Source organism: Leuresthes tenuis, unplaced genomic scaffold (assembly GCF_036924035.1).
Source record: "Leuresthes tenuis unplaced genomic scaffold, fLeuTen1.0.hap1 SCAF_14, whole genome shotgun sequence".
NCBI lineage: Eukaryota > Metazoa > Chordata > Actinopteri > Atheriniformes > Atherinopsidae > Leuresthes > Leuresthes tenuis.
The window spans coordinates 5021851-5048125 of NW_027325368.1; the positions used below are offsets into that span (position 1 = coordinate 5021851).

The 26275-nt window shown below is 41.6% G+C and overlaps 1 protein-coding gene across 3 annotated transcripts; it reads right to left on the reverse strand.

Annotated features, from left to right (window-relative positions):
• Window positions 1–8624: 8624 nt before the first annotated feature.
• On the reverse strand, window positions 8625–23851 carry crema (cAMP responsive element modulator a). Of its 3 annotated transcripts, XM_072363182.1 has the most exons (8): window positions 23744–23851; window positions 22136–22249; window positions 21849–21980; window positions 19095–19183; window positions 18849–18991; window positions 18296–18454; window positions 10866–11025; window positions 8625–10351 (listed from the first exon to the last, which is right to left on the reverse strand). In XM_072363182.1, exons 2-8 carry the CDS (start codon window positions 22241–22243, stop codon window positions 10207–10209), a joined length of 936 nt encoding a protein of 311 aa, XP_072219283.1. In that variant the 5' UTR covers window positions 22244–22249; window positions 23744–23851; the 3' UTR covers window positions 8625–10206. The 3 variants fall into 3 exon arrangements, with proteins under 3 accessions (XP_072219283.1, XP_072219284.1, XP_072219285.1); XM_072363183.1 differs by lacking the exon at window positions 23744–23851 and having other exon boundaries at window positions 18849–18965; window positions 22136–22225; XM_072363184.1 differs by lacking the exons at window positions 18296–18454; window positions 18849–18991; window positions 19095–19183; ... (1 more) ...; window positions 22136–22249; window positions 23744–23851 and adding an exon at window positions 12841–13124.
• Between the last annotated feature and the right edge of the window lie 2424 nt (window positions 23852–26275).

The following is a 26275-nucleotide window of genomic DNA, read 5'->3' on the forward strand; positions in this document are numbered from 1 at the left end:
TAAACTTTGTGTTAAACATTGTCATAGAATAATTCTCTTTATTCCACAGGGTAACTTAAACTGTATGAACCTTTAGAGACAAATGAAAAGAGGACAGCACATTTTGTACAAATCCACCGTTTCAGAGAAGAGATGCATTCCGATCCTCTGGAAAGAATCAAAATGCACAAGCCAGTGACCCTCCTTTTGTCCAGTGGTTAGCTTCAACTTCCAACAATTTATGGGGACGTTTTTGGCAGCACGTCTCCTGTCTCTTGGCCACCTCAGTCAAACTGGCATGCAGGTTCCAACTCTGGTCTGAAAGGTCATCAAAAGTAGTTTCCTTTTATATTTGTGATAGAAAATAGTGACAAGACGAGTCCAAAATAATCTTCTGTAAATAGCAAAGTGCAAGCAGGGTACATTTATTCAATCGCTATGGAAACACAGGCCAAACATGTGGTGGGACAGTTCCAGGACACTTTATTTGTTAAGCAGCCATCCCTAATTCTTAATTCTTTCCTCTTTGTCCAATACACCATCACACAATCTCATATCAGAAACTTTCTGTGTAGTCTTCTATCCTTCCTGCCTTTTTCTAAACCATGAGCTCATTCCAGGTGTGCCCATCCTTCCAGGTGTGCCCACCCACTCCCCTATCTTCATAACTACAGCCCTCTTGTAATAATAATAATAATAATATTAAATTTTATTTATAGGCGCCTTTCTGGACACTCAAGGTCACCACCGTACATAGGCTAAAAACAATGTAACACAAGCAATGATATTAAAATTGCACAGTGCAAATGAAATCATAGGGAAAAAACAAGTTTGAAAAGGTAGGTTTTCAGTTTACAGCCCTCTTGTGTCAACTTTCTTCAATCTATGAACATTTGGTGGGTCATTTGGTAAAAGCCACCTGGAAAGTGTGACACTCCCCGTCACATCTCTTTAATTACACACAGTACGATGCATAGATTGGTAAAACATCAACAGAAGTATGAATGCAGATGTTTCTAGGGCTCCTTTTTCTCTACACTCCCTATGAGAAGGAGAACCATCAAAGGAAGGTAAAAGCCTTACTAAAGAGCTGTTACTGCATTTGCAACAAGGAGAAAATAGTTATCCAGATCAGACACTGGCTGGGTAAGTAGCAGCTGATTTTATCTAGCATCATGAATATGTATATTTTCCACCTCTGTCTGACCAGTTTTAAAACTTTGTCTGCACGAAAACTAAGATTCAAACCGAAGTCATTCGACTTCAGTTATCTGAGGCTAAGCTCGAAAACACAAACAATGTGCAGACCCTTCTGTTTCTGGCTGATTTCGTAAGTTTCTTGAGAAGTTTAGTGAACTTTGTCCTCTGTGTTGAAGAGGCTTAGTCTGAAAATAATGTAATCACACTCTCCTGGATATTTGCTGCATGTTACTTAGGTTTTATTCTCTCCTCTTGGATAAAATTCCACATGTGCAGTTAGAGAGAAAAGTGGGAAACATCTGGAGGAAACTGCAGTGTGGTAAGAGCATGTTTGCTGTCATCAGAAATGTAGAGATTTAAGGACTTGCTGATACTTTTTGAAGAGTTTCCTGAGCATGCTGCTTTTTAAATGTCACAGGCAGCTTTCATCAGTAAATCCCTTTACATTTCCTTCAGCTTTTACACTAGATATTCGATAATCGGGGTTTTTACCATGAAATAGGATGGTGCCTCTTTCCCAGCAGGTGGATCAGTGCTGCCTGAGTTCCTGCTCATCAGATTGGTGACACTGGGGGCTGCAGCACAAACAGCCTGACTGGACAAGGAAGATGAGTTTGTCTGTAATACCCAACCTCGAGGCTGTACTGTGGCCTGTTTGGATCAGCGCACAGCCCTGTCCTCCTGTGTGTTCATGGACACTATAGTTGTAATATTTTACTCATCTTTCTGTGCTTCTAAGCCAAATCTTCCATATTAACGTAACAACAAAAAAAATCTGATGCATCTGCCTTATAATTAGCGCTTTTATTCTTCTTAACATAAAGAAGCAGTCAGTTAAACAAAGATCAAAATTATGCTCAGAGGGCAGTCCTCTGAGGCGGCTTCTTACAACTTTATACGAGCACAGGAGCTGTTTCAGCAGCAAAGTTTCACCTGCAGGAATTCCTTCTTATCTCAGAACTGATTTAGGTTGCACCCATCAGCTCTTGATCTATTGTCACATTCCTTGTAGCTTGTAAGCACTCGTGAGATTAATAACAACCTGGAGCTGGGACGTAACATTCTATACTATTAAACCAAGACATTGATGTTTTAATTGGCATTCAGAAGATGTGAGTAAGAAAAACTTAGTGGAAACTGCAATCCAAAACGTTCCCTAAAGAGCAAAAACAGTTCACACACACATAGGGTGACTTTTGTCTGGTTAAAGAACACCTGATGTACATTCGAGGGGATGAAAACCCCTCGAAGCACCTTTTAAAATGATGTGACTCACCAACAGTTACCCAGGTATGGTTATATATCCTAAATATTCCCAGAGATTAAAGGAAGTCCTGAAGATCTTTCTCCATTTCCCTCTTATGAATGCCTTTTTTTTCTTTCCTCCTATAGGTTTGTTTGCATGAGGACAGCTACCTCTTCTACTGTATTTCAGCCATGACCTACTTGGCATATACTGCCATCCTTTGGCAGAACCACGCAGCCCAGTTTATTCCATTTAAACCAGTCAATGGAAACTTGTGTGATTCACATTTCTATTTGGCTGCCTTTAAAAGATTTCTTCAGATTTTATTTGCTTGTTAATGGAAACCCAGCTCCTGTTAGGTTTGACTGATACAGTCTGTTATTTAATACAAGCTGCTTGGAATAGTTTGGTGTTGTGTGGGTATCTTTATGGTCTGTTTTTAAGATATTCAGAGAAGAAAAAAACATGTTTCTGCTAACCCTAAAAAATTTGAGATGGAATTTTCTAAACAAATGATAACAGACAAAGATATTAAATCAAAGATCAAATCTATTACTAAAAGGTCTTGAATCAGTTCAGGTGTGAGTCCATAATAACCAGGTTTCTGGTTCCTGGTTAATACTACAGAATAAAACGTGTTCATGCTATGAGAAGCTGCCCTCTGAGCATAATTTTGATCTGTATGCACCTTCTTATTAACAAGAATTAGCTTAAGTTAGCTTAAGTGGTGTCTCTGGTGCTGGCTGGGCCGGTGCTGGGGGGTTGGGTGGTTACCAGACTTGCGGGCCCTGGGTCCCACACTCGACTCATGCTTGGCGGGACCAGTAGGCTGTTGCCCCAGGTCCCCTGAGGCCTCAGCTCCATGGCCGTGGGGGCTCTGTCTTTCTTTGCTCTCTTCTGGGTGGGTGGTCCCTTCGGTGGGCTTCCTGGGTTCTGTGCTCCGTGGGGCTGCTGATTGCTGTGGTTTTAGTCAGCAGAATCCACTGTTATGTTTTCATATTGTTGCTGCTGCTTGTATTTTTCTCCTTTTGTCTGCAGGTGCTGCTGATTGTTCTCCACCTGGTTTTCCAACAGAGGCCATGGCTGAGTTTTCTATCGCTACAGATGTAGCAGCTGGTTATCTGGCTTTGTCCCGTTTTTCTTCTTCTTCTGCTTTTGTATCTGTGTCTCCTTTCTCCTCTCTTTGTTCCCACTGTCACGGTTGGCATGAATGTATAATTTCAACAAGAATAAATGAATATTTAGGGATTAAGCATCAAGGGTAGCTTTTTATCCATATAGCTTCCCTCAGCAAAGCAAATGTGTTTCAGACCATCATCCTGCTCGCTGTGATGCTAAACATGGTTAAAGAAAGACAAAACACACATAGATACAAATCATTCCAGACAGTTGAAGGAGGCGGAGTTTTGTATCAGGACTAGTATTAAAAAGTGTGTCAGTGTTTGCAATGAAAACGTGGACATTCATGTATATTTGATATCAAGTAGCAAAGAGTGAATTATTCATCACTGCGGATCAACAGCTTGTTCCTTTTTTCTGATGTCATTCAGGAACATATGACGTACTAAAAGTGTGGATGATTCAATGGAAACTACTAATTTTTATTTGCGGAGTCAAATGGCATCGGAATAGACTGAAAATAGGAAATAACAGGCAAGCATACAGTTCCTGTTTCATCATGAAATTACGGTTAGGTTAAAGTTCAGGTGAGAGTCAGCTGAAGTTAGGCCAAACTAACTTTTAATAAGTGTTTTACATGAAGAAGTGCTGTGTTTGTAGACACAGAAAGGTCAGTTGATAGTGGATGGGTTAAAAGAAGACTTTAAGCTGGGAAAGCAAGCCAAAAAAACAGGGTTTTCTGGAGTTACTAGCTCATCCAGACAGGTAAAAACTAAACTCTACTAAACGCCTTTCAGGGTTAAAATCCTGCAAAATGTTGCTTTTTCTGATTTAACTTAGTTAGTTTAAATCAACACGCATCAACAAAACACATTGTTTTACAGCCCGAGATGGAATAGAGTCATCTGCTGGCCAACTTCTGGAAATACAGTTGTGCATTTTTGTATCGCAAAGCCTCATGAGTGAAGAGTGTCAAAATACAGCAAGCTGCTGTGAGTCATTTTACCGCGATAAAACCCTTATTATTAAAGTAACACCTCTGATTCTACAGCTCCCCATCCCCAGTAATGTGTGACATACTATGAGCCTCGTGCTAAATTAGCTTATTCGTGTATACATGTTCATGAGAATCTATTACAATTATGGTGCTTTAAAGAGTTTCCACCAAGAGGCAAATTAGGTCCAGCTCATCCACAAATGTCAGTAAAAACGATAACTGAGGATGTGATGATAGTCAGATCGGAGCAGGTCTGTTGTTGTTTTTACACGTACAAGGTCTGCAGTTGACCTTATTCTTCTGGGCTACGGCCACCAGATCTGATAGTAATGTGCATAGATAATGATGTAAGTTGTTTCATAGCACTACATAGAGCAGCATAATGGTTGCCATGGCTACAGTAGACCAAAATCCAAACGTGAAAGGGTTTATACAACCAACAAGTGTTTATGAAAACCAAATGAATATCAGTAAAAGAAAACACTGGAGGTGAAAAGCCCAACTTTTAGCCAAACTCAATGCTTTCCTGGAATAATTCGACTTGTGTCTCTGTACTCCAGGTGCAATAGATCCAGCAAATAGGGACCAAGGTGTGAACGATGGCTTGTCATGGTTTTATTCCTCTGATTCATCACATCTTCATTTACTTTAATTGTTCTCTCATTTTTAAAGCTTTTTTTCCTGCTGCAGTAATGACTTTGTGTTGATGGTGGGTGGTGAAGTGCTCTTCCCCATTTCCCAGTCTTCCCTGTTTCTGATTATTGTGTTTTTAATTTGTTTTCGTCATTTGGCCCACTCAGTCGACCTATTTTTGCCTTTCATTTTGCTCTTCCATTTCGAGTGCATGTCCGCTCTGCAGTCGGCCTTTGAAATTAAAGTTTGGACTGTCACCTCTCTGGTGTGCTGCGTTTGGGTTCACCACCTCAAGTAAACCATTTCTATGACGGAGGGTGTTTGACTTACAAAAGAAAAGAAGAGAAATAGTTCTATAAAGGCAGAAAAACATCATTTTGGAGGGAAAAGAACTGAACCCTGCCTTAATTTGACACTTTTTTATATTTGTTGATATTTGCAACATTATGGCTCCTTATCAAATTACCATTGATTTACAATTCTTACTCATTTTACAAAATTTCCAAGTGTTATTCACACAAAATAGCATCTTTATAGGTTCAAATATATTTCAAGATACATAGAGATTACATTACACTTGAGTAGTCATTCCTCTTAGAGATATGAAATTATATTAGTGGATAATTTACTGTGGATATCTGAAATGTGAGTATATGCCTTTTTAAAGGGAAGAATTGAATCATATCATCCATCCATCTCCTGTCCAGCTATTTACTGTTAAAATAGCTTGCAATGAAGCCTCCATATTTTATGACCCGAGAGGGGATTTCATTGAAGCATGTTGTGCGTCACTGACAGGATAAATACATCTAAAAGTCTGCTTTGAAATCAATCTCACTCGGACACTGCTGGCCATTCTGTGTGAAGAACATGACTCAGATATCCAGGCGTGTGGTGTGAGGGAAACTTGTGCTCTTTAAATTAAAAACAAAACGTTTGACTGAACTGTGACTAAGTTGTTTGGCTTCAATAACAGAGTTTGAGATTTTGGTTGCAGTAGTGTGTGATAAACAGCAGAGGTCGTCCTCGACCGCCACAATGAGGCACGTTAAAGTTGTCAAGGTAATGGCCTTCAGCTCAAATGGAGGCTGCCAGGAACAAGGTGGAAATTTCCACTCCAGCCACTCTGGAGCAAAGGCCATGAGGATGTTTGAAAAGCATAGTCATGGAAGGTTTAAAAGACTCCCACACTTAAACTTTAACCTCTGGTTTGCTTTTTGGTATAAATCAAGGGAGATGTAGTAACCGAGGGAGGCTTAACGCTGGTTTTTATCAATTTAACAGCCTTTTGAACTTGTACTTGAATTTGAAGTTAAATTATATCAGCTGAGTTTAGGCTGTGAAGTGCAAAAAAAAAAACCTTTCACATTCCAGCAGGAGGAATTAATGTAACATTTCAGAAAAGCCTTGAATGTAACATTGAGTCTTCAGTGGAAGCTGTTCCTTCAGAAAAATTCTCCCATTCAACCTCTTTATCAGAGTGGATGTGCTTATGTGTGTGTTTCTTCAAAAGAGTGAGAAACTATATTCCACGACTGTGTTGTCAAAGATGTTGCTATAGAAACCACTAATTTTCATCCACATACAAAGGAATAGTTAACGCCTTACCCTAACCCTTTGCCATATTTACAGAACGCACGTGTAGAACGTGGTGCGTAATGTGCGCACGTTAATCTTCACTAAAAAGCCAATTTTGCGTTAAAAGGTTAAATTTCATTTTTCATTTTGCACCCAGACTGGTTAGTCACTCGCTAACGTGAAAGACGTTAAAATTAGCGATTAGCCAGTAAATTAGCCACAACAAACTATGTGGCTGTGAACAGGCAGAGATTGCTGTTGGCCTTATGATGTGACAACATTTCACCAGGACTAGCATGTGTCAGAAGATTAGTCTGTGCCATTGTCTTAAGTTACAGTCTTCATAGTGTCTCCCAATCTGTAAAAAGTTAGCCTATGTAGGCTAGTAAACGCATAGCTACATGACGTTCAATCAAACTTTACTTATATAGCACTTTTCATACAGCAGTGTGGTTTACAGCAAGTTGATTGACAAGCCGTTTATAATAATAATGATAATACAGTTATTATGTTTGAAGTAAATACAGAGATAAAATTTAAATAGATTCATTTTTATACTGTCCTATATGGAGGATTGTTGCTGAATTTGAATTAGTGTTGGTGAGAGACTTGAGACTTGACTCGGACTTGCAAAGAATGACTTGTGAACACCTCTGGGCTGATTAGCTCAGAGAGAGAGGGTTTAACGAAGTCCCCTTATTTATTGAACACCCACTGCAGCAGTTATAAATCCCCTAAAAACTCATTTGTTGTTTCTGGATTTTGGAAATTGTGTATTTCAGAGGGAAAACAACATATTTCCTTATATTGCATCATGCATGACTTTGCCCCTTCTTTTTCATTAAGTATAATATTACATATTGATTTGTAAATATAACCCTGCCCACATCTCTGCCTGCAAAGTCTCCTCCAACAGAGCAAAACTAAATCTGCTACCTTCAGGGCTAATGATCAGGGCTGCTAACTGTCACAGGGCAAGAGGGCAAGACTCTTGGGGCCTTTTATGGCGGCTTCCACCTCTACTCCCTTCATTTTCAGACGCCAGCTGACTTTCAGCCCATTTACAGAGAGTAAGTGAAACTGGGGAGTTGAGTTGTCAGCGAGTCAGAGCAGGCCTCTTGAGCAATAAGTCCTTAGCTGGGGGCTTGTTTACCCGGCAGCCTGAGTGAAGGAACCGCTACCATGCGGGACAGAGCGAGAACACACAAAGTAAACAAGTTCATCTTTCTTATGTGACCAACGAAACATGGCAGGTCGCCCATCTTAGCAACAAGAGCAAAATACCCCCAGTAGATTCTTCACCTAGCTTGTGCTAACTTCTCAGTTAGCACAAGCTAAACTTCTCAGTTAGCACAAGCTAAACTTCTCAGTTAGCACAAGCTAAACTTCTCAGTTAGCACAAGCTAAACTTCTCAGTTAGCACAAGCTAAACTTCTCAGTTAGCACAAGCTAAACTTCTCAGTTAGCACAAGCTAAAAAAGTCAAGACTGGCTTCCACCAATGTTCTATGTGGAACATCCTGGCTGTCTGACTCCACCTTTCTGAGACTGTAGGTGATGCCTTGCAGATTCAAAACAGACATCCCGTCACAGTGTTGATGGCAGATTTTGCTCATGTCATGTAACACCTTATGGAATCGTTATTGAGGTTAAAAACTCGATTTTCAACGGAACAGGGTCTGAAATATGCAGGAAAATCCTGCTTGCATGTGATTAACAACATGACAGCTCTTTTCATTTGTTGACATCACACATGCTTTTTTGCATCACGCGTCTCCATCTTTGGCTGCTTTAACTGCTTTAACACGAGAAGATTCATGGTTCCGTGACTGCAGCAGTATTTAGTGAGACATAAATCCCAATCTTTGTAATCTTTTTCACATTTGAAAATTTTATTAGATAAACAGACATCATTTGACAATCCAAACAAGAAAGTACACTGAGAGAAGAACACAGAGAGAAAGATGGAGCTCTTTAAAGCAGCAACAGCAGAGACTAAACAAAAACCTTGAGTTTAATCAGAACTGAACAGGAACTGCTCTGAAAATACAAACCATGACGGGTATTTGGCTGATAAATATTTAGACTGCCGGGTGACTCACACAGTCATAGAAATAAACAGTCGATAAATACCTTAATGTTGCTGAAAGAGCTCCGGCAGCCAATTTTCTACATGCTTAACAGAGAACGAAATATGTCAATAAAAAAATTATCACTGGAGCAAACTCGACAACCACAAGTAATTTCCAATATCAGCAGAAATATCAACACAAGGTGGTGTACTACATGTCTTTAAAATAAAATGTTTTTACAAAAACAGAGTTAAGAAACTGGCATCACCCTTTAAACAGAGCATTTCTATACCAAGCCGCAATGAAATACAGTTTGATTTGTACAAAATAGATAAACATCATTTCAAAAACTGGATGCGTGCTCGACGGTAAAGCAAAGCGGGGCCAAAAATGACTGGAAAATCTTTATAAATCTGAGGTTTTTCAGATCAGAAAACCTTGTTTTTTTATATATATATTTACCACAACTAGATGTAACATTTTCTTCACACAACATATATGAACTTTTTGAGTGAAATCATTTACTCTGAAACTTGTGTACTTTGTGTGCTTCGACGTAAGAGCAGCTGTACTCAGTTATCAGCGTTTTGACTTGGATAATGCCCCTCTATGTTGGCCTGAAATATTGTGTTTTGACATAAAAAAAAAAACACAAAAGGATTTTCACTTTGACTTCTTCTTCTTTCTTTTTTTTAAATTTGTTGCAAAACCTTTTTCATCTAAACCAAAAAAATTGCCTTAACGAACTGAAAAGGGTGAAATCCACGACATCACTTCGTTAAAAAATACTTGGTGATATTTCTCTTCATTGTGCTTTCGCATGATGGGAATGCAACGACCAAAAACAGAAGCGTAAATCACACACAACTTAATCAGGTAAACACGATTTGAGTTGGCTTGTTGCAGCTGGTGGTGGATCCGTGTAGCTTTGTGTGCACCTCGTCCGATCCCGGAAAAACTTGCTGGTAGTGAGACCCGACTGACCCACACCTCCCTCCCTCCCTCCCACAGCTTTTTCATAATCGCTGTGGTCGGGCGGCACATTTTCAGGAAGCACCTGCAGCTCCCCTTCCTGTTCCTCTTCTTCGTCTGGCTCTCATTGGCCGGCCTCTCCCTGTGCACGACAGCAACGGCAAGCGCAGTGTATTCAACACTTGAGTCTTCACATGCAAAGAACACAGAATAAGAACAAGAGCGTAACTGGCAAGCTCAAGCTGTTTGAGTTCTCCACGACACTTCTGAATTTGGCGTAAATCAGGCCTGAGTGAGCAGAGAAACAAAGACAATCAAAGCAGTTTTTGTTCTGGAGTCTTTTTTTTTCTTTTTTGTTTTGCTGTAGTAGTCTGTAAACTGTCTTCAGCCCGTGACCACAAGCAGCCGCTGCTACTCAGCTTTGTGGCAGTAAATGTCCTTCAGTGCTTTGAGCTCTTCAATCAGGGTCTTGTTTTGGTTTTCCAACACGGCCACGCGGTTTTCCAGACACTTGACGTACTCTTTCTTTTTCCTGCGGCACTCACGTGCCGCCTCCCTGGAAGGGAAAGAGGAGGAGAATACGTTTAAATCTCAAGCTGACAAAGTAATTTAGGTTTGGGAGGGTTTTTTTTTAAAGGTCTCATTAGCTTTTCCAGACATCCTTTCATTTACCTTGTTAAAGAAATGCTTTTATCAAATATAAACAGACATCTGCAAATCTATGCGAGCATTATGCTGCACTGTTGACCTCTGTGTGATTAACCTTCAGGAAGTACCACACCTCTGTTGAAGTTTCACATTCAACTCTACTCTTACAGAGAGACTGCTGGAAATAAAATAAGGTTCAAGCTTTTAGAGTCTTGGCAGAGCTTCACTTGCTTGTAATGACATCAAACTAAGTGCATTTTTCATTTACTGAACGATAAACACAAGCTTATCTTGGCTCCAGAAATATCCACTCTTATTCTCTGTGATCCCTTAAAGAATGGAGCTGATTTATCCCCCTGTTTAAGAACTAATGAAGTTAGGAAGCCTGATCATCTTTCAGCTGCTTTTCCTGCCGCTCGCACCTGTTTTTCATCAGCCGGACCTCCCTCTTGCGGGTGATCTCTTCAGCGTGCTGTGATGGGGGGCTCTGCATGCTGCTCGGAGAGGCAGCCATGACGATGCTCTGAGCCAGGCCTGAGTTGGGTGAACGCAGCTGGTAGGCAGGGATGTCTCCTGTGGCAGCTGTGGGCAAAGATGGACACAAACATGAGTTCTCCAGCACCTGCAACTGCTTCACATTTTGCTGGACGTTTTTTTTCTCTTTTATTATCGTAGCGAAAGCTTTTATTCATTTCTGTAACTCAGCCACTCTGTTTCTTCTAGTGAAAGTATTTCACCAGAGGATGTTAGACACCATCTTCAGCCAAGAGCCTTCATCCGTTCTCCTTCCTGCCTTGACAGATGAATTTCCTCTGACCACGGCCGACTTTACCAGCAGGTATTTGTATAACTGGACTTCAAAGTGTAGGTTTGTTTTTCATACAAATCTCTCCAATGCAATGTGATATGTGACTGCATCGCCTCGTGCATAATGCAGCCGACAAGCAAAATAGATTGAAACAGTCACGTTTAAGTTAGTCAACTTGATGCCCCGCCCCCCCCTAAGCAGCTAACACAGCTCATTTCTTGTGGACACTCATTTTTCTTCACTTTTATTACCTCATTTGTGAGCAGAAATTAGTGAATTTTGCTTTGGGATTAAGCAGCTGTTGCCACTGAAAGTCACAGGTCTGATCAGTAAGAAAGGAGCTCCAGGGTGTTATTCCAGTCATTCATTTTGCTTTGGCTGTTAGTTAGCTGCCAGTTGCTTTATAGCCTAACAGAGTGCAAATAAAGCCGGACTGTGGTCTGCCTACTTTAAATAAACAGTTTGCATTTGAATTTTAGGCAGAATGGTGATACAGACTCATCCCGTAAACAACCTTGCATTGTCTCTGACATCACTGAAAGATATTGGTAATTATTACACCCTCTTAATTCTTGAGTTTTTTAACCGAGTAAAGAGATGAACATTTTTTCCTCAGTCTCAGGAGGCATCTTTCCCTTTGGGAGGTGACGCCGTGTTCATCACGATGCAAACCACTGTGTGTTCCTGATAACTGACAGATTATTGCACTTTTCAAAGAAAAGCTACACTTACTCTGGAAAAGCCCTCAAGAAAACTAAACAAAAAGCAGTTGTCTGGAAGTGGTTTGTGTGCTCGCTGACTTGAGTCATGAGTGAGATGACTCAACTGTTAACCGCTCTGCCTGCTGTCGTGCATCATTTCAGCTTCTCCTTTTACCCATTTACGTCTGAAGTTTCAACCCCCCCCCCCCGTACACACACACATTCATTCAGAAGGAGAAACAGCAGGTCCACACACACACTTCCTTTCTCTCTGGTTGTGATAGCACAGTGACTCGGGCTGTGCTGACGTCAGTGTGTGCGTCTCACTTGCACATTTTGCATTCTCTCTTCCCTGCCTTGCTTGTGTTCCAGGAAACACAGTGACGTCAAACCGACAACTATCTTACCTCCACCCCCTCCCCGCTGCCTCCCGCCCCTTCGCTTCTCACCCCCTCCCTACTCGTCTGCCTGACAACCACTTTAGTGGCTCAGAGAGGCGACTGTGTGTATCTGTGTGTGTGTTTGTGTGGGTAGCAGCGGGATTCGGACTGACAGGAGCAGCACTGCCTACACCAACCAAAGCCTTGTTGACTTATTAGGTCTGTTTTCTCCTTTTTCTCAGCCCTGAACTGTCACATCTGCTGCACGTTTCATTTAAATTTTCACAGTGGATGAAGTAAAAGTACAGAAATGTAAGTAAGAGCATAAACACAATCTGTTGATAGATAAATAACACATTTGCTTTTGGCAATCTCAAAAACCTTCACTTTGCTTATTCACAAATGGAACTACTACATACTTCAAGTCCAGCAACATGGCATATATGCAAGAAAACAATCTGACCTTTACAGATAACACATGAAAAAAGAAAACTAGAAGAAACTGTACCTGACTCAGTTTCATCCCCAGTAACAGCCATCTCTTGTTTCCAATAATCCAGCACCACGGCAGCAAAAAACCTCACCACAGAAAAATTAATCTACTTTTATTTTCTCCTTTGCCTGAGTCTTCCTTCTCCCTTTTCTCTCTCAGCTCTCTCTGTATCAGAGTGGTCACAAGTCAACTTTGCTTCCCGATTACAATTACAGGCATTGACATCACAATGACATCACTCGTGCCCGCTGAAGTCAGTAAAACACCCTGGATTAGATGTCCTCCCACCCTCCCCCCCTGCGGATCAGACGCTGTAGCAAAGAAACACAATGTGAGCAGGTCAGGCAGGGAGGCAGGGAGGGAGGGAGGGAGATGGGGAGGTACAGGGAGGAGGGTGGTAGTGGAGGGGTTGTATTTTTAGCACTAGTGACGCAACTAGAGTGAGACGCTCAACAAACAAGAGGATATTGTGTCCCAAGTGGCTGCCATACAAACGGCTGAGCTCCCTGATTGAAGTGATTTTGTATTTGTGTTGCAAACAAGGGAATAAAAGAGGAAAGGATTATCAAGGTTTAACAGTATTTCTTAGAGTAGCTACATGTCCACTGCTCCTACAGCTGAATTCCACTAAATTACAGCCTTTAAATTAAGCAAATGAAAAGACTTTAAAGACTTGGCCTTTGCTGGGAAAACGCTCAGCTGCAGAGTAAGTGATGTGTTATCTGAAACAGGAAGAGGGGAAGTCATCATTTTGGCAGCTTCACAATTCTATGGAGCTATTGTGAAACGCTTAAATTAAACACAAATTCACTTAAAAATGAACCCGACATAATCTCCGATGGCCCTCCTGTGCTCTAATGTAATTTTACTTTATTTAATTTTCGGAACAAAAACGGATAACTTGCTGACTTCCTCCTTATTAGATTAATAAGAGAATACCAGCTAAGTGAAAAACTGAAATACAAGACATCAAGCACAAAGCTCCTCAGCTGAAAGGGAAACGCCCTGAGTGTGCACCACTCAGATCTGGACTAAAGCCCACCAGCAAATAACTCTGGAGTAGTGTTAGCTGCCAGAGCAGAATAAAATGTTTTAATTAGTAGCTCTAAAGCGGTGAAAGTCTTTAGGGATTCAGGTCTAAAACTTTCACAGGTATCATGATTCAACTTGAAATATGTTGCAAAAGAACATGCAGAACAGAGAAAAACCTGCACCAGTCAGCAGTGAGTAAAAGTCCCATCGAATGGAGGTAGAGAACAATTACCAGGATATGTAGACTGAAGAAAAAGATAAGAGTTTTTTCTCAGTTACTTTGAAACCTTTCAAAAACGCAGTCGACTACAATTCTACCATGTGTGGTTTCTGAGGTTTTGACTGCGAGTGTTACTTTAAAAACTGTGTAATCGAGCGTGCCTTTTAATTAAAGCCTAACTACAGTGCATGAGAGGCCCTCAGCATGTTCTTTTATAGGACTCAAGAAAAGAACTTAACTTTGGTGTTAGTCTGACAGGAATCAGTGTCAAATCCAATTTCTCGAAGGTGGACAAACACAATATTTGCATATTTACCTTCAATCGGACTCAAACTGGCCCAGGTACTTGGTGCATACTCCACAGTTTCATAATATCTTTCTACATAACAGATCAACCAAAAAAAGCCCAATACTAACACGCTAAAAGGGGGCAAATCTCCACATAAGATAGTGGAATCATTTCCCCTTCTGAGCACGTATACTGGGACAAGATCAGTCCAGATAAATGACCGAGCTGAGCTCAACTTAAGCTTGCACGTAAAAACATGTCGAGCGGGTAGTTTTTTAGTGAAGCCAAAACTTTGGCGAAGCCCCAAGTCCAAGCTAAAAGGAGTAATTATGTCCCAACAAAGACACTTTTCCCAAAGTGCCAGCTATCTCTTCCTTTACACATCTACACCACCACGAAACACATGTGCAGAACGCCTGCCTGCTGGCTGCTTCGGGAAACCTCCCTCAAAGTTGCCCACACGCCACTGTTTTCAACCAATCAGCAAAAACTGAGCCTTTTCATGATGAGGACCAACCAGGAGACAGGCAGAAGCTGACAGGAGAAAAGTAACATGTTTGCAATATATAAAATCACTCCCTAAAATTAAAACTATAAACCTTTAAATAACCTTTAAAAGACTGCATCCGTCAGATCTTTGGAGAGTACTGTAAATGCATGGCTTGGTTTACTGAAATAAAATCATTTTTCCTAATCAATTCAGAGGTTAAAGGGAAGTTAAGTCATCAGTTTAAGCCTGTCAGTGGCTGCAGGTTTGCTGTAGTAGTGTGCTCATAATTTATGCAGATGAAAAGCACAAACTGCTTACTATACACATAAAAAAAGCCCGGTCTATAAGGAACGGCAGCTTTTAATGTGCAGTCACTGAAATCTCACAATTTTAAAGCAAAGTGCAAGAAAAAAAGTTGAATCTTCATTTTAAAAGAAGCAATCATATTTACTTTATCAAACAGCAGAGTACAGACCCTATAAATGTTACAGAATGCTCTAGAAAAAGTCTAGAAAGAGCTCAGTCTACTGTAGGTAAACCCTCACACCTTCACACAGGGGCTTATCCTGGTCCAAAACACCAAGCTGCAGATTTAATGAAGGAGATGAAGAAAAGGCTGAACTCCAAGCACATTCTACCTGTGCTGCATCTGAAAACCTGCACAGGGAGAAGCTTGATACCTCCAGCTTGGCTCGAAAACCCTGATATGTGAAAAACACACATCTGCCTACCAAACCAAGAGGGTTCAGGAGAGCATCCCGCATTCAAAACAAGAAGAAAATGGTTCTTCATCATTCATCTTCAGGAGTGTATCCATTTTCTTTGGGTCATAGATGAACATAAAGGCCACAACAAAGAGTCAAGTGTAGCAGAGCAAAAAAAATGTTGGTTTCGATCCAAAACAATCTCCAACAAGAATCTGATCCCAGTTAAATGTGTGAAAAACTGCTGCAGTGGTGAAAATGTGTTGGTTCCCTGCAGGGAAACTGGTTCCATGGTCCCAGAACAGAACTGGTGCACAAACAAACCAGTTCCTCTGTTGATAAAATAAGGCTTGACATTATAGGAGGGTAATCTGTGGCTGGCAAAGTTTGAGAACGGTGCAAAAGTGTCGTAGAGGTGGAGAAAAGTGTCGTAGAGGTGGAGAAAAGTGTCGTAGAGGTGGAGAAAAGTATCGTAGAGGTGGAGAAAAGTGTCGTAGAGGTGGAGAAAAGTGTCGTAGAGGTGGAGAAAAGTGTCGTAGAGGTGGAGAAAAGTGTCGAAGAGATGGAGAAAAGTGTCGTAAAGATGGAGAAAAGCGTCGTAGAGGTGGAGAAAAGCGTCGTAGAGGTGGAGAAAAGCGTCGTAGAGGTGGAGAAAAGCGCCGTAGAGGTGGAGAAAAGCGTCGTAGAGGTGGAGAAAAGTGTCGTAGAGGTGGAGAAAAGTGTAGAAGAGATGGAGAAAAGTGTCGTAAAGGTGGAGAAAAGTGTCGTAGAGGTGGAGAAAAGTGTCGTAGAGGTGGAGAAAAGTGTCGTAGAGGTGGAGAAAAGTGTCGTAAAGATGGAGAAAAGTGTCGTAGAGGTGGAGAAAAGTGTCGTAGAGGTGGAGAAAAGTGTCGTAGAGGTGGAGAAAAGTGTCGTAAAGATGGAGAAAAGTGTCGTAGAGGTGGAGAAAAGTGTCGTAGAGGTGGAGAAAAGTGTCGTAGAGGTGGAGAAAAGTGTCGTAGAGGTGGAGAAAAGTGTCGTAAAGATGGAGAAAAGTGTCGTAGAGGTGGAGAAAAGTGTCGTAAAGGTGGAGAAAAGTGTCGTAGAGATGGAGAAAAGTGTCGTAGAGGTGGAGAAAAGTGTCGTAGAGGTGGAGAAAAGTGTCGTAGAGGTGGAGAAAAGTGTCGTAAAGATGGAGAAAAGTGTCGTAGAGGTGGAGAAAAGTGTCGTAGAGGTGGAGAAAAGTGTCGTAGAGGTGGAGAAAAGTGTCGTAGAGGTGGAGAAAAGTGTCGTAGAGATGGAGAAAAGTGTCGTAAAGATGGAGAAAAGTGTCGTAGAGGTGGAGAAAAGTGTCGTAGAGGTGGAGAAAAGTGTCGTAGAGGTGGAGAAAAGTATCGTAGAGGTGGAGAAAAGTGTCGTAGAGGTGGAGAAAAGTGTCGTAGAGGTGGAGAAAAGTGTCGTAAAGGTGGAGAAAAGTGTCGTAGAGGTGGAGAAAAGTGTCGTAAAGGTGGAGAAAAGTGTCGTAGAGGTGGAGAAAAGTGTCGTAGAGGTGGAGAAAAGTGTCGTAAAGGTGGAGAAAAGTGTCGTAGAGGTGGAGAAAAGTGTCGTAGAGGTGGAGAAAAGTGTCGTAGAGGTGGAGAAAAGTGTCGTAGAGGTGGAGAAAAGTGTCGTAGAGGTGGAGAAAAGTGTCGTAGAGGTGGAGAAAAGTGTCGAAGAGATGGAGAAAAGTGTCGTAAAGATGGAGAAAAGTGCCGTAGAGGTGGAGAAAAGCGTCGTAGAGGTGGAGAAAAGTGTCGTAGAGGTGGAGAAAAGTGTAGAAGAGATGGAGAAAAGTGTCGTAAAGGTGGAGAAAAGTGTCGTAGAGGTGGAGAAAAGTGTCGTAGAGGTGGAGAAAAGTGTCGTAGAGGTGGAGAAAAGTGTCGTAAAGATGGAGAAAAGTGTCGTAGAGGTGGAGAAAAGTGTCGTAGAGGTGGAGAAAAGTGTCGTAGAGGTGGAGAAAAGTGTCGTAAAGATGGAGAAAAGTGTCGTAGAGGTGGAGAAAAGTGTCGTAGAGGTGGAGAAAAGTGTCGTAAAGATGGAGAAAAGTGTCGTAGAGGTGGAGAAAAGTGTCGTAGAGGTGGAGAAAAGTGTCGTAGAGGTGGAGAAAAGTGTCGTAGAGGTGGAGAAAAGTGTCGTAAAGGTGGAGAAAAGTGTCGTAGAGATGGAGAAAAGTGTCGTAGAGGTGGAGAAAAGTGTCGTAGAGGTGGAGAAAAGTGTCGTAAAGATGGAGAAAAGTGTCGTAGAGGTGGAGAAAAGTGTCGTAGAGGTGGAGAAAAGTGTCGTAAAGATGGAGAAAAGTGTCGTAGAGGTGGAGAAAAGTGTCGTAGAGGTGGAGAAAAGTGTCGTAGAGGTGGAGAAAAGTGTCGTAGAGGTGGAGAAAAGTGTCGTAAAGATGGAGAAAAGTGTCGTAGAGGTGGAGAAAAGTGTCGTAGAGGTGGAGAAAAGTGTTGTGGTGTTTTTAAAATCCTTAATGGTGGCATTTATGACTTGTTTTGGCTGCTAACAACCAGGATTGTGGTTGTTGCCTGTGCTTTTTCATCAACAAGATCCACGTTAAGCATTTTTAACACAGACAGTCATCTCAGCTCCAGTTACTTTATCCTTCCTCATGCTGAAAGTCTGATGCATGAAAATGTCTGAACGCCATTGTCTCTAATTCAACATCCAGTCGGCTTTCTGTTATTCCCTGTGTTTCGTCCACTCAAAGTCGCACCCACCTTGGATGAGCACCTGTCCTCCCTGGATGTAGAACTGGTGCGGGGAGTCTCCGGCCTGTAGGACGGCGGCGCCGGGCTGTGGGGTGGCGGAGCTGGTGACCGTCAGGGCTTCAGCTGCAGGGCTGCTAAGCTGGATGGCTCTGCCCTGAGAAATCGCAACTGTGTGGGATCAGAGTTTAGTTTGAACTGGGCCGCAGTCTAAACACATATTATCATTGTGGGACTGGCTACTTCCAGGTTCTGCCAGGATTCAGCATGTAAAGGGTTATTTTCAGTAGTTAGTGCTTAAAATGTTGTTCGTCTCTCAGTTGATTGTGAATGGATGCAGCAACTTTAGTGCAATTTTTCAGCCCCATTTCCTCATGAAAAGTTCTGAAACTTAAGCTTCTTTGATTGATTTCATTGAATTATTCAAGAAGACCATTTCTAACTTTTAGAACAGGAAGGAAAAACAACTTTGCATAAGAAATATTTACAAGAAGAGCTGGTGAGTAATTTCAAGCCTGCTGGCCATAATTTCCATAGTGACTCAATTATTCATGTGTGTACTGACTATATTGTCCCGAGCTGGTTTGGTAGATAGAGTTTGGCACCGATGCCGAGGGGCTGCTGGAGGCTGGCGCCTCATCCTCCGCCATTTCTTCATCGATTTTAGGAACTGCCGGTGAATCTGATGAAAGCTCATTTAGAATTTTTCTGGTGGAGATAAAGTGATTCCACACAGACTGATCAACGTCATCAGACTTCACACAGCACATGCTTTTCATGGTGATCTAGGCTTCTGCTGACGTCTTCTCACCGATAAGATGGACGCCTGGAGAGAATCTCTCGCCTCTTCTGTGTGTCTGTAACAGACTCGTCATCCTCCAGCTCTGCAACGGTGGCAATCTGTGGGAAACAGGCAGTATTTCTCAACCATAAGTAATCCCAGATGTTTCTTCTTTTCATACCGTCAGCGTCTTTCATATTAGATCATATTATCGCGGGGGTTATTTCTCCTAATAGACTAATATTTTAATGGTGCATGTTTGTGAAAGACAAGGATAACGTCAAAGAGGGAATTGAGAAGGATACCATTTTAAGCCTTAATCTTTTCAATCCATTATTTCTCTCAACAGACTTTTTTCATACAGTATAATCATTTGCTCACAGCATTATTCCACAGTAGTGCATTTACTCTCCTACATTATATTACTGGATTAACATCAAATATATATTAGATCTGTTTATACACCAACAACAAGTATTATTCTCATCTGTCAGCCCCTGGTGGCCTTCATCACTGGAAAAGAGACAGGAAAGGGTGACAAGCAGCCAAGTCCGGACTCAAACCTGAGCCGGCAGTAAAGAGAACTTAAGCCTTCGTACACGCAACGCTCTCCAAACCCGCTGAGCTACACAACGTCCTAATCAGTTTGGTCTCAACTGTTAACTGTTTCCACATTTTTAGGAGGTGAAAAACAAAGTTTCCTGATTTAAGAGAATGAATGAGACAGGATATTGTCACCAAGAGCCTCGCAGATGTGAAGTGCACGGTGCACAAAACCACGTCGTGGTGTTTATCGGCACTGCTTCACTGTGCAGTTCACAGATTTAATCTCTTTCCTGACTGGTTTCCCCATGAAAACACCTTCTTTTTTTTTTTTTTTAAATAACAAATCATCTCAACCAATGTTGCATGTGTGTGGATGCTGCTTCTTGTAAACAACTGTTCTATTTCCCTGAAAATACATCTAACACCAAAGTATTCAAGAAGAAAATCAGTTACTTTCATCCAGCTTCACCTCACAGGTCGTCAGAGTCCGTGTCTCCAGTTTCTGGAGCGGTCGTTACATGCAGACGCAACAACATCTCCTGAAAGTGAAGGTTAGACTGAGGAGCTTAAACCTCAGCTCCTGCTGCTCACATCAATCCTATTAACAGATGCACTGCATCGCCTACACACAGCAGCTAAAAGTTCATTTACGTCCACACCACTCTGACGCTGCAACCTCCACCTTCTCAATCGTCTGCAGAGACTCAAATTCGACTGAAGTCACCAGAGTGACGACAAAGCATTTTAATGTTTTTCTGTTCAGCATTCTGTTCACAATCAAACGCTTTCCTGTTGGGTTCCATTAATAATGACACGCTGTTCTGGTTCAGATGCAGCTGAACAGGTCCAAACCGTGACGCTGCCATCACTTTGTCTAACAAATAAGTTCTGATGCTGGAAAGCAAACTTAGCTCAAACCAGAACCAGTCTGTCCACCTGATCTTTCTCGTGCACACCACTGTTGTGCAGGGTTGGCCTGATGCTGGAATCGTGAACGACAACATCAGACGTTTCTCTGGGCTACTTTATGACTATTACACACTTTTGTTAATGATGACTCATCTTTTCTGGTGGACGCCTCCTGGGAAAATAACAACGGTCCAGAGGAACACTGACAGATAAGTAATATTTGGAAAAAAGGTGGCGTAATATTGAAAGTGACACCACGGGGGGGAGAGTAAGGAGTGGGAGGCACCCAGAGCCTCAATCAAATAAAAAAATCTTGAATGATTTCTTTAATTTGATCCCTTTTATTTGCTTTTGGAGCTTATGTGGACAAAAGGTTTTAGGTTACATTAATGCAGAAATAGAAGATTCTGAAGCCCTGTAATGCGAGCTCTAATGGTTTAAGTTGTGACCTGAGGCTTGTCTTGAAGAATGCGGTTCTGATATCACTTCGGACACTGGAGTGGAGTCCTGAATTGTTCAAGAGATGTTCTGGAGCGATGGCATGTCAGTGAGATTGCATTCGCTGTGGTCCTCTGAGATTACACACAGTGTATGAACAAGCAAATGTTCTGGAGCATTTACTGTGGGCTGGTGACATGGTGTCCTTTCTGCTGACCTTTGTGCTGCTCCCTGCTTGCTCCCCCTTACTGTGCATCTGCACCGATGCCTGCAGACATGTCAACAGACATGTCAACACGATGAGAAGCCTCATCTGCTACACTCAACAGGTTCTGGAGGCTCTGGACAGCCTCTCCTCAGATTCCCGTCCTCACATTTCCAGCTGGAAGAGCGCATCTCCAGCAGAAAGCCTCCCGCTGTAACAGCTACTGCAGAACCAAATTATCCTCACAACCTCCCGAACATCTCCCTTGTTCATGGGTTAAAGCAGCTTTGGAGTTGTCTTGTATGAATTAAAGTGGAATTACCTATAGATTAGGACTCTTGTCTTCAGAGCTCCTCTGACAGGGACATGTTTCAGAGGGCGAGGGAAAAGCCCAGTTTAAGGACTCAACCTGTACTTGTCATAGACCTGACTTAGTCAGAACTGTAATGACTTAAGAGTCTTTTTGAATGACTAAATGAGGCTTCAGTTATTTATAGCTTGTTCTGGCAGAATGAGGGCTTGTTTTGGACCCATCTTCAATGACGTGAGAATTCTCTCCTACTAATTAAAGCTGAAGTTCAAATCTGGCACCAACATTCAGTTTCACATATACTGACACAGTTGTTTCAGTTTCGTCCCACACAAACAGCGTTCAGACGAGTATGAAGGCAGGCGGCAGCCCCCACCTGGACAGTCTGGACATGCGGTGACTGAATAACTGAGGTCTGAGGGGCCTGGATGACTCCTTGGACTGGCACGGTCTGACCATCGGACAGGTGAACAACAGTCACAGCAGAAGACTCGGCTTCTATTGCAACCTGCAGGCACAGGAGTGAAAAATTAACAGAAACGGTGATTAAAAAAGGGATTTAAACGTCATCCGACAACTCTGACAGCTGTTCATGGACATTTACAGTAAAACCGGTGCCCAACTGGTTATAAACACACAAATTCATCGTAACAACATGTGTACCTGGGTGGAGGCAGCAGGAGATGGAGTGGCTTCACTCTGATTCTCCTCTCCGTCTGTCACGGTGTCATTTAAACTGCTGTCCAGCTGAGACGAGGCTGATGTATCCATAGTCACCTGGACAGACGCATAAATAATTAACACCACCACTGAGGCGACAGCAATCAATATGCAGCGGGATATTGGTCATGGCCTCAGCTCATAAGCAGGGTTTTTGAACAACCTGCATTTGTTGTGTGCGTATTAAAGAGCCACCAACTTTAACTTCTGCTGCGTTTAGCATTGGACGACTTTGAGCTACTGTACTGTATCATTAAACTCACGTTTACTTATTATGGGGGAGAAAAAAAGCAGGAGACAGCATGTGAAGAGGCAGAAGTACGTTTATCACAGACGTTACAGTTATTTCTGCTGAGAAATTACAATCTTGAGACAAAAGTTTAGCTTTCAATCTATGAGTTTAAGACAATAATGTAAGGTGGAACTAATGTAAAGCCATGAACATGTGTTCCTGTAGGAACACTTCTAAGGTAGGACAAGCTCACATTACAGCAGTTTGTGTGCGGGTCAAAATGATTTAAAATCAGTGTTGAAACCGCCTGTTTACTCAGCATGTGACACATTTGTGTTATGTAACCTTCCCTGCTCTGCTCACTGTGTGGCAGCCCCAGGTGCAACTGGCAGACTGAACTCCGGCATGTTTTCACACCTCAGTGCATGTTGCAAACTCAAATATGATACAATCGGCTTCCTGTTTCTTGGTAGCAGAGGGAAAGATGAGGAACTTTCAATTGGACTGGAGAAGCAAATTGTTTTTTTTTGTTTTTTTATTATTTATTTTATTTACAGGACAAATTCTGGGTCAAAGCCAGAACAGGTGACAGAAATTGCAAACAATTGAGTTTGAAGCTAATAAGACCATCTGAATTAAAATGTATGTCCCTTATGTACAGCCACAGATCCCCGTCTGAGAAAGGCTGGTGTCAAGCTCACGATGTGTGCATCTGCAGCGGAAAACATGCAGATATATGACAAAGAAATAAAGCGTGAGATAACATTTCATCATCTTATGCAAAGATGTCTGAAAAACAAAACTGCGCTTCTTTATTTAGATCTTTCAAAAGCATAAAAGTGATTTAACTTATAAAGTTAAACACATTAACGCAATTGCAGCTTCCTCTTTCCGAAGTCGGAGGAGGGAATGGACATTTTCAGTAACTTCCTGAAAGGATATTTCAGTTTTACGCTTTTATTTTTGCACCCGACACAACTTAAATATGAATTAACTATAAATGTGAGAAGAACTTGCGACAATTAAGTGAAGTCACGATGTTTTGTTCATACGAAACATTAAGGAATATTTTATTTTGAACAGGATTATTCCTCTCATCTTCCCTTATCTTTCGGACTTGACGCAGCTCTGTAAGAACTGACAGCTGAACCAACCGAGAACATTTTTCACTCCATGTTGGTCGGCTACTTCTTCTGGCCGCCTGCGCGCAGAAATCCTTTTTAATGACAACTTTCGCACCGAAGACGTGTTTGCACATTTTTCTTCGGCTCTGCCCGACTGGCGCTCACCAAAAATGTGACAGCTTTGCAGCGACTTACCGAAGTTTTACGTAGTCTGACTCGTCACTAATGACAGTATGGGTGGACGGCCTGTGCCCTCGCTCACGTAGTTCCCACGTCAGCGCTGATGATGCTGTGCCGAAAATGTCGCCCGACGTGTCAGTTTAACGTCGAAGACTGACGAGGTGGAGCGAGAGGACTACCTCGCGCCCACTTCCTGGTTTGTAGGGGGTGAACAACTTCAGCAACGCAAAATCCTCATTTAAACACTTTTTAACCGTATAGCGACTCTTTAGTTGGACAAAACCACTTTATTTCCATACAACAACATACATGAAGTCAAAACCAACCGCAATATGTGTGTAAATTAACCGATATTCTGTTTGACCATTGGGAAAAGTAATGGCTGTGAGTAGAATGTTATATTATGGGTGCTAAGCCTGTTAGAGCAAATGCTCGAACAGCGTCATTTAAGTTATATTAATGTTTAAAATGGCTGTAAAAAAGCTTTAGTCTTTGGATAAAATAATGTTCCCAGGGTATAATAATGTTGCCATCTAGTGGCTGAAAGAAGAACTAACCCCAACAAATAAAAACGTAAAGAACATTTTCTTAAAAATGCTCAGATTAATCCATCAAATGTCGTGTAAAAATAAATTATTAACACGAGAACGTCTGGGGAAATACATAGAGGGAAACATTATGGATAAATAAAGAGAAATACCGACATTTTAAAAAGATAATTGATTTGATAATAAAAACTAGAAAATGTTACATGAAAGTAAGTAGATGGGACGTCAGTTTTAATGTTCTAAAAGGTAAAAAAGGACTACCTAAAGCTGAATATGAATTTAGCTCACATCTTATCAATATATCTTGATATTATGGTGCATTTATTGGCAGATCAATTCCTTTAGTTATTTTATTATTTCTATTTGTCAGTTTGGTGCTTTCATTTCTTCAAAGACACCCTGTTGGATAAATCTTTCACAATATTTAGGTATTTGGTATATTCTTTCTGATTATACTGCCAGGAAAATGGGATATAATTGCAACAGTTCATTGAAACGTGAAAACATCAATGAAAATACAGTGAATTATGCAAAAACCTTTATATAAAAAGTTTATATAATTCTCACAAATATCTGGTCTGAGCTCCTTTATTCTCCAACACAGCCTGAACCCTCTGAGACGAGCTTTCTGTCATTTCTTTAAGGAGGAATAGTTCTCCAGGCTTCTTGAAGGACATCCCAAAGCTCTTCTTTGGATGTGGGCTGCCTTTTGTTCCGTTCTCTGTCAGATGATCCCACACTGCTTCAATAATGTTGAGGTCCGGGCTCTGGGGATGATTCATCCCTCCATAAGACCTGTTGCCACTGATTTTCAGTCCACTTCTTGTGTCATTTGGCATAGCTCAGCCTTTTCTCCCTGTTTCCCTTCCTTAAGAACGGCTTCTTGACAGCCACCCTTCCATGGAGACCATTTCTGATGAGGCTTGGGCCAACAGTAGATGGATCAGCTGAAGGTCCAGATGCATCTCTCAGGTCCTGTCAGGTCTTTGCTGGATTTTTTCCTCTTTCTTAAGGACATCACTTTCAGATCCTGTTCATCTGCTGTAGATAGTTTTTTAGGCCTGACTCTTCTCCTTTTGTCCTCCACTTGTCCAGTTTCCTCAAATGTTTTAAGGACACACTGCACACCATGCTGAGATATGCCAAGTTTTCAGCTAATAGCTCTTTGGGAATCAGCTTGTTGCTGCAGAAATCCTATTTTCTGTCTGTCAAACTGTGTTTTCTTTGCTGTTTTTCATAGATGCAACTAAAGAAATGGGAACAAATGATGTGTCTTTGTGACAGGCTGCCGGTAACAAAATGTCTAATGATACAGTTAGCTCTTTGCTAAATTGTCTGCTATTTGTTGACACTGCACTGGTTCATTCCTTGAGTTCGGGGCCTTTTTATGCTGGACTGAAAATGATGAGGTGCAAAACATCTGTGGTCCATCCTTCAGACAGAAAATGGACACCTAAATAAACCATGGAAAGCATTCAGGAGCATTTATAAACCACACAGTTTAAGGGCTGAAGACCAAATGAATTGCAAAGTGGTAATTTTGTGATGACGAGGGATTAAACAAATTTTTAAAAGGTTTTCACGTCCTCTCATCTATGGACATACTGTAGAATGTGGTCTGTACTTGCTGAATTCCTTTATTTAGATCTGACTCTGGCTGACCCCAGAGTCACCATCTGTCCTCCTGCGTGCCAAGAGATGCCATACTGTTATCAAAGAGCACTGTCGTGCAGGGCCAAGCCTCCATTAATCCCAAACAGAGGGACAAAAAAAGCCCTTTTCTGAGAAAAAAAAAAAAAAAAGCTGAATTGGCAATGTTGAGCACATTGTATTCATGTCACTGAGTGTACATGTAGGTGTCTCTTTGGTGGCAGATAATGCTTTTTCAGGCAAAAAAACATATTTTTGAATAAGAAATCTAAACATTAGTTCATCTTATTGCCTATCCTATGTAGAGCAGGCTTTTTCATTTTATATTCATGTCTCAAATTCCCAGCTT

What these genes read in the sequence shown, in the direction of transcription:
- crema (XM_072363182.1), bottom strand. Translation starts at nt 22,243, where the DNA reads ATGGATACATCAGCCTCGTCTCAGCTGGACAGCAGTTTAAATGACACC. An exon ending in CGCATGTCCAGACTGTCCAG is followed by an intron (nt 19,184 to 21,848) that starts GTGGGGGCTGCC and finishes TGTTTCCCACAG; the next exon opens with ATTGCCACCGTTGCAGAGCT. An exon ending in TCCAGGCGTCCATCTTATCG is followed by an intron (nt 18,992 to 19,094) that starts GTGAGAAGACGT and finishes TATCTCCACCAG; the next exon opens with AAAAATTCTAAATGAGCTTT.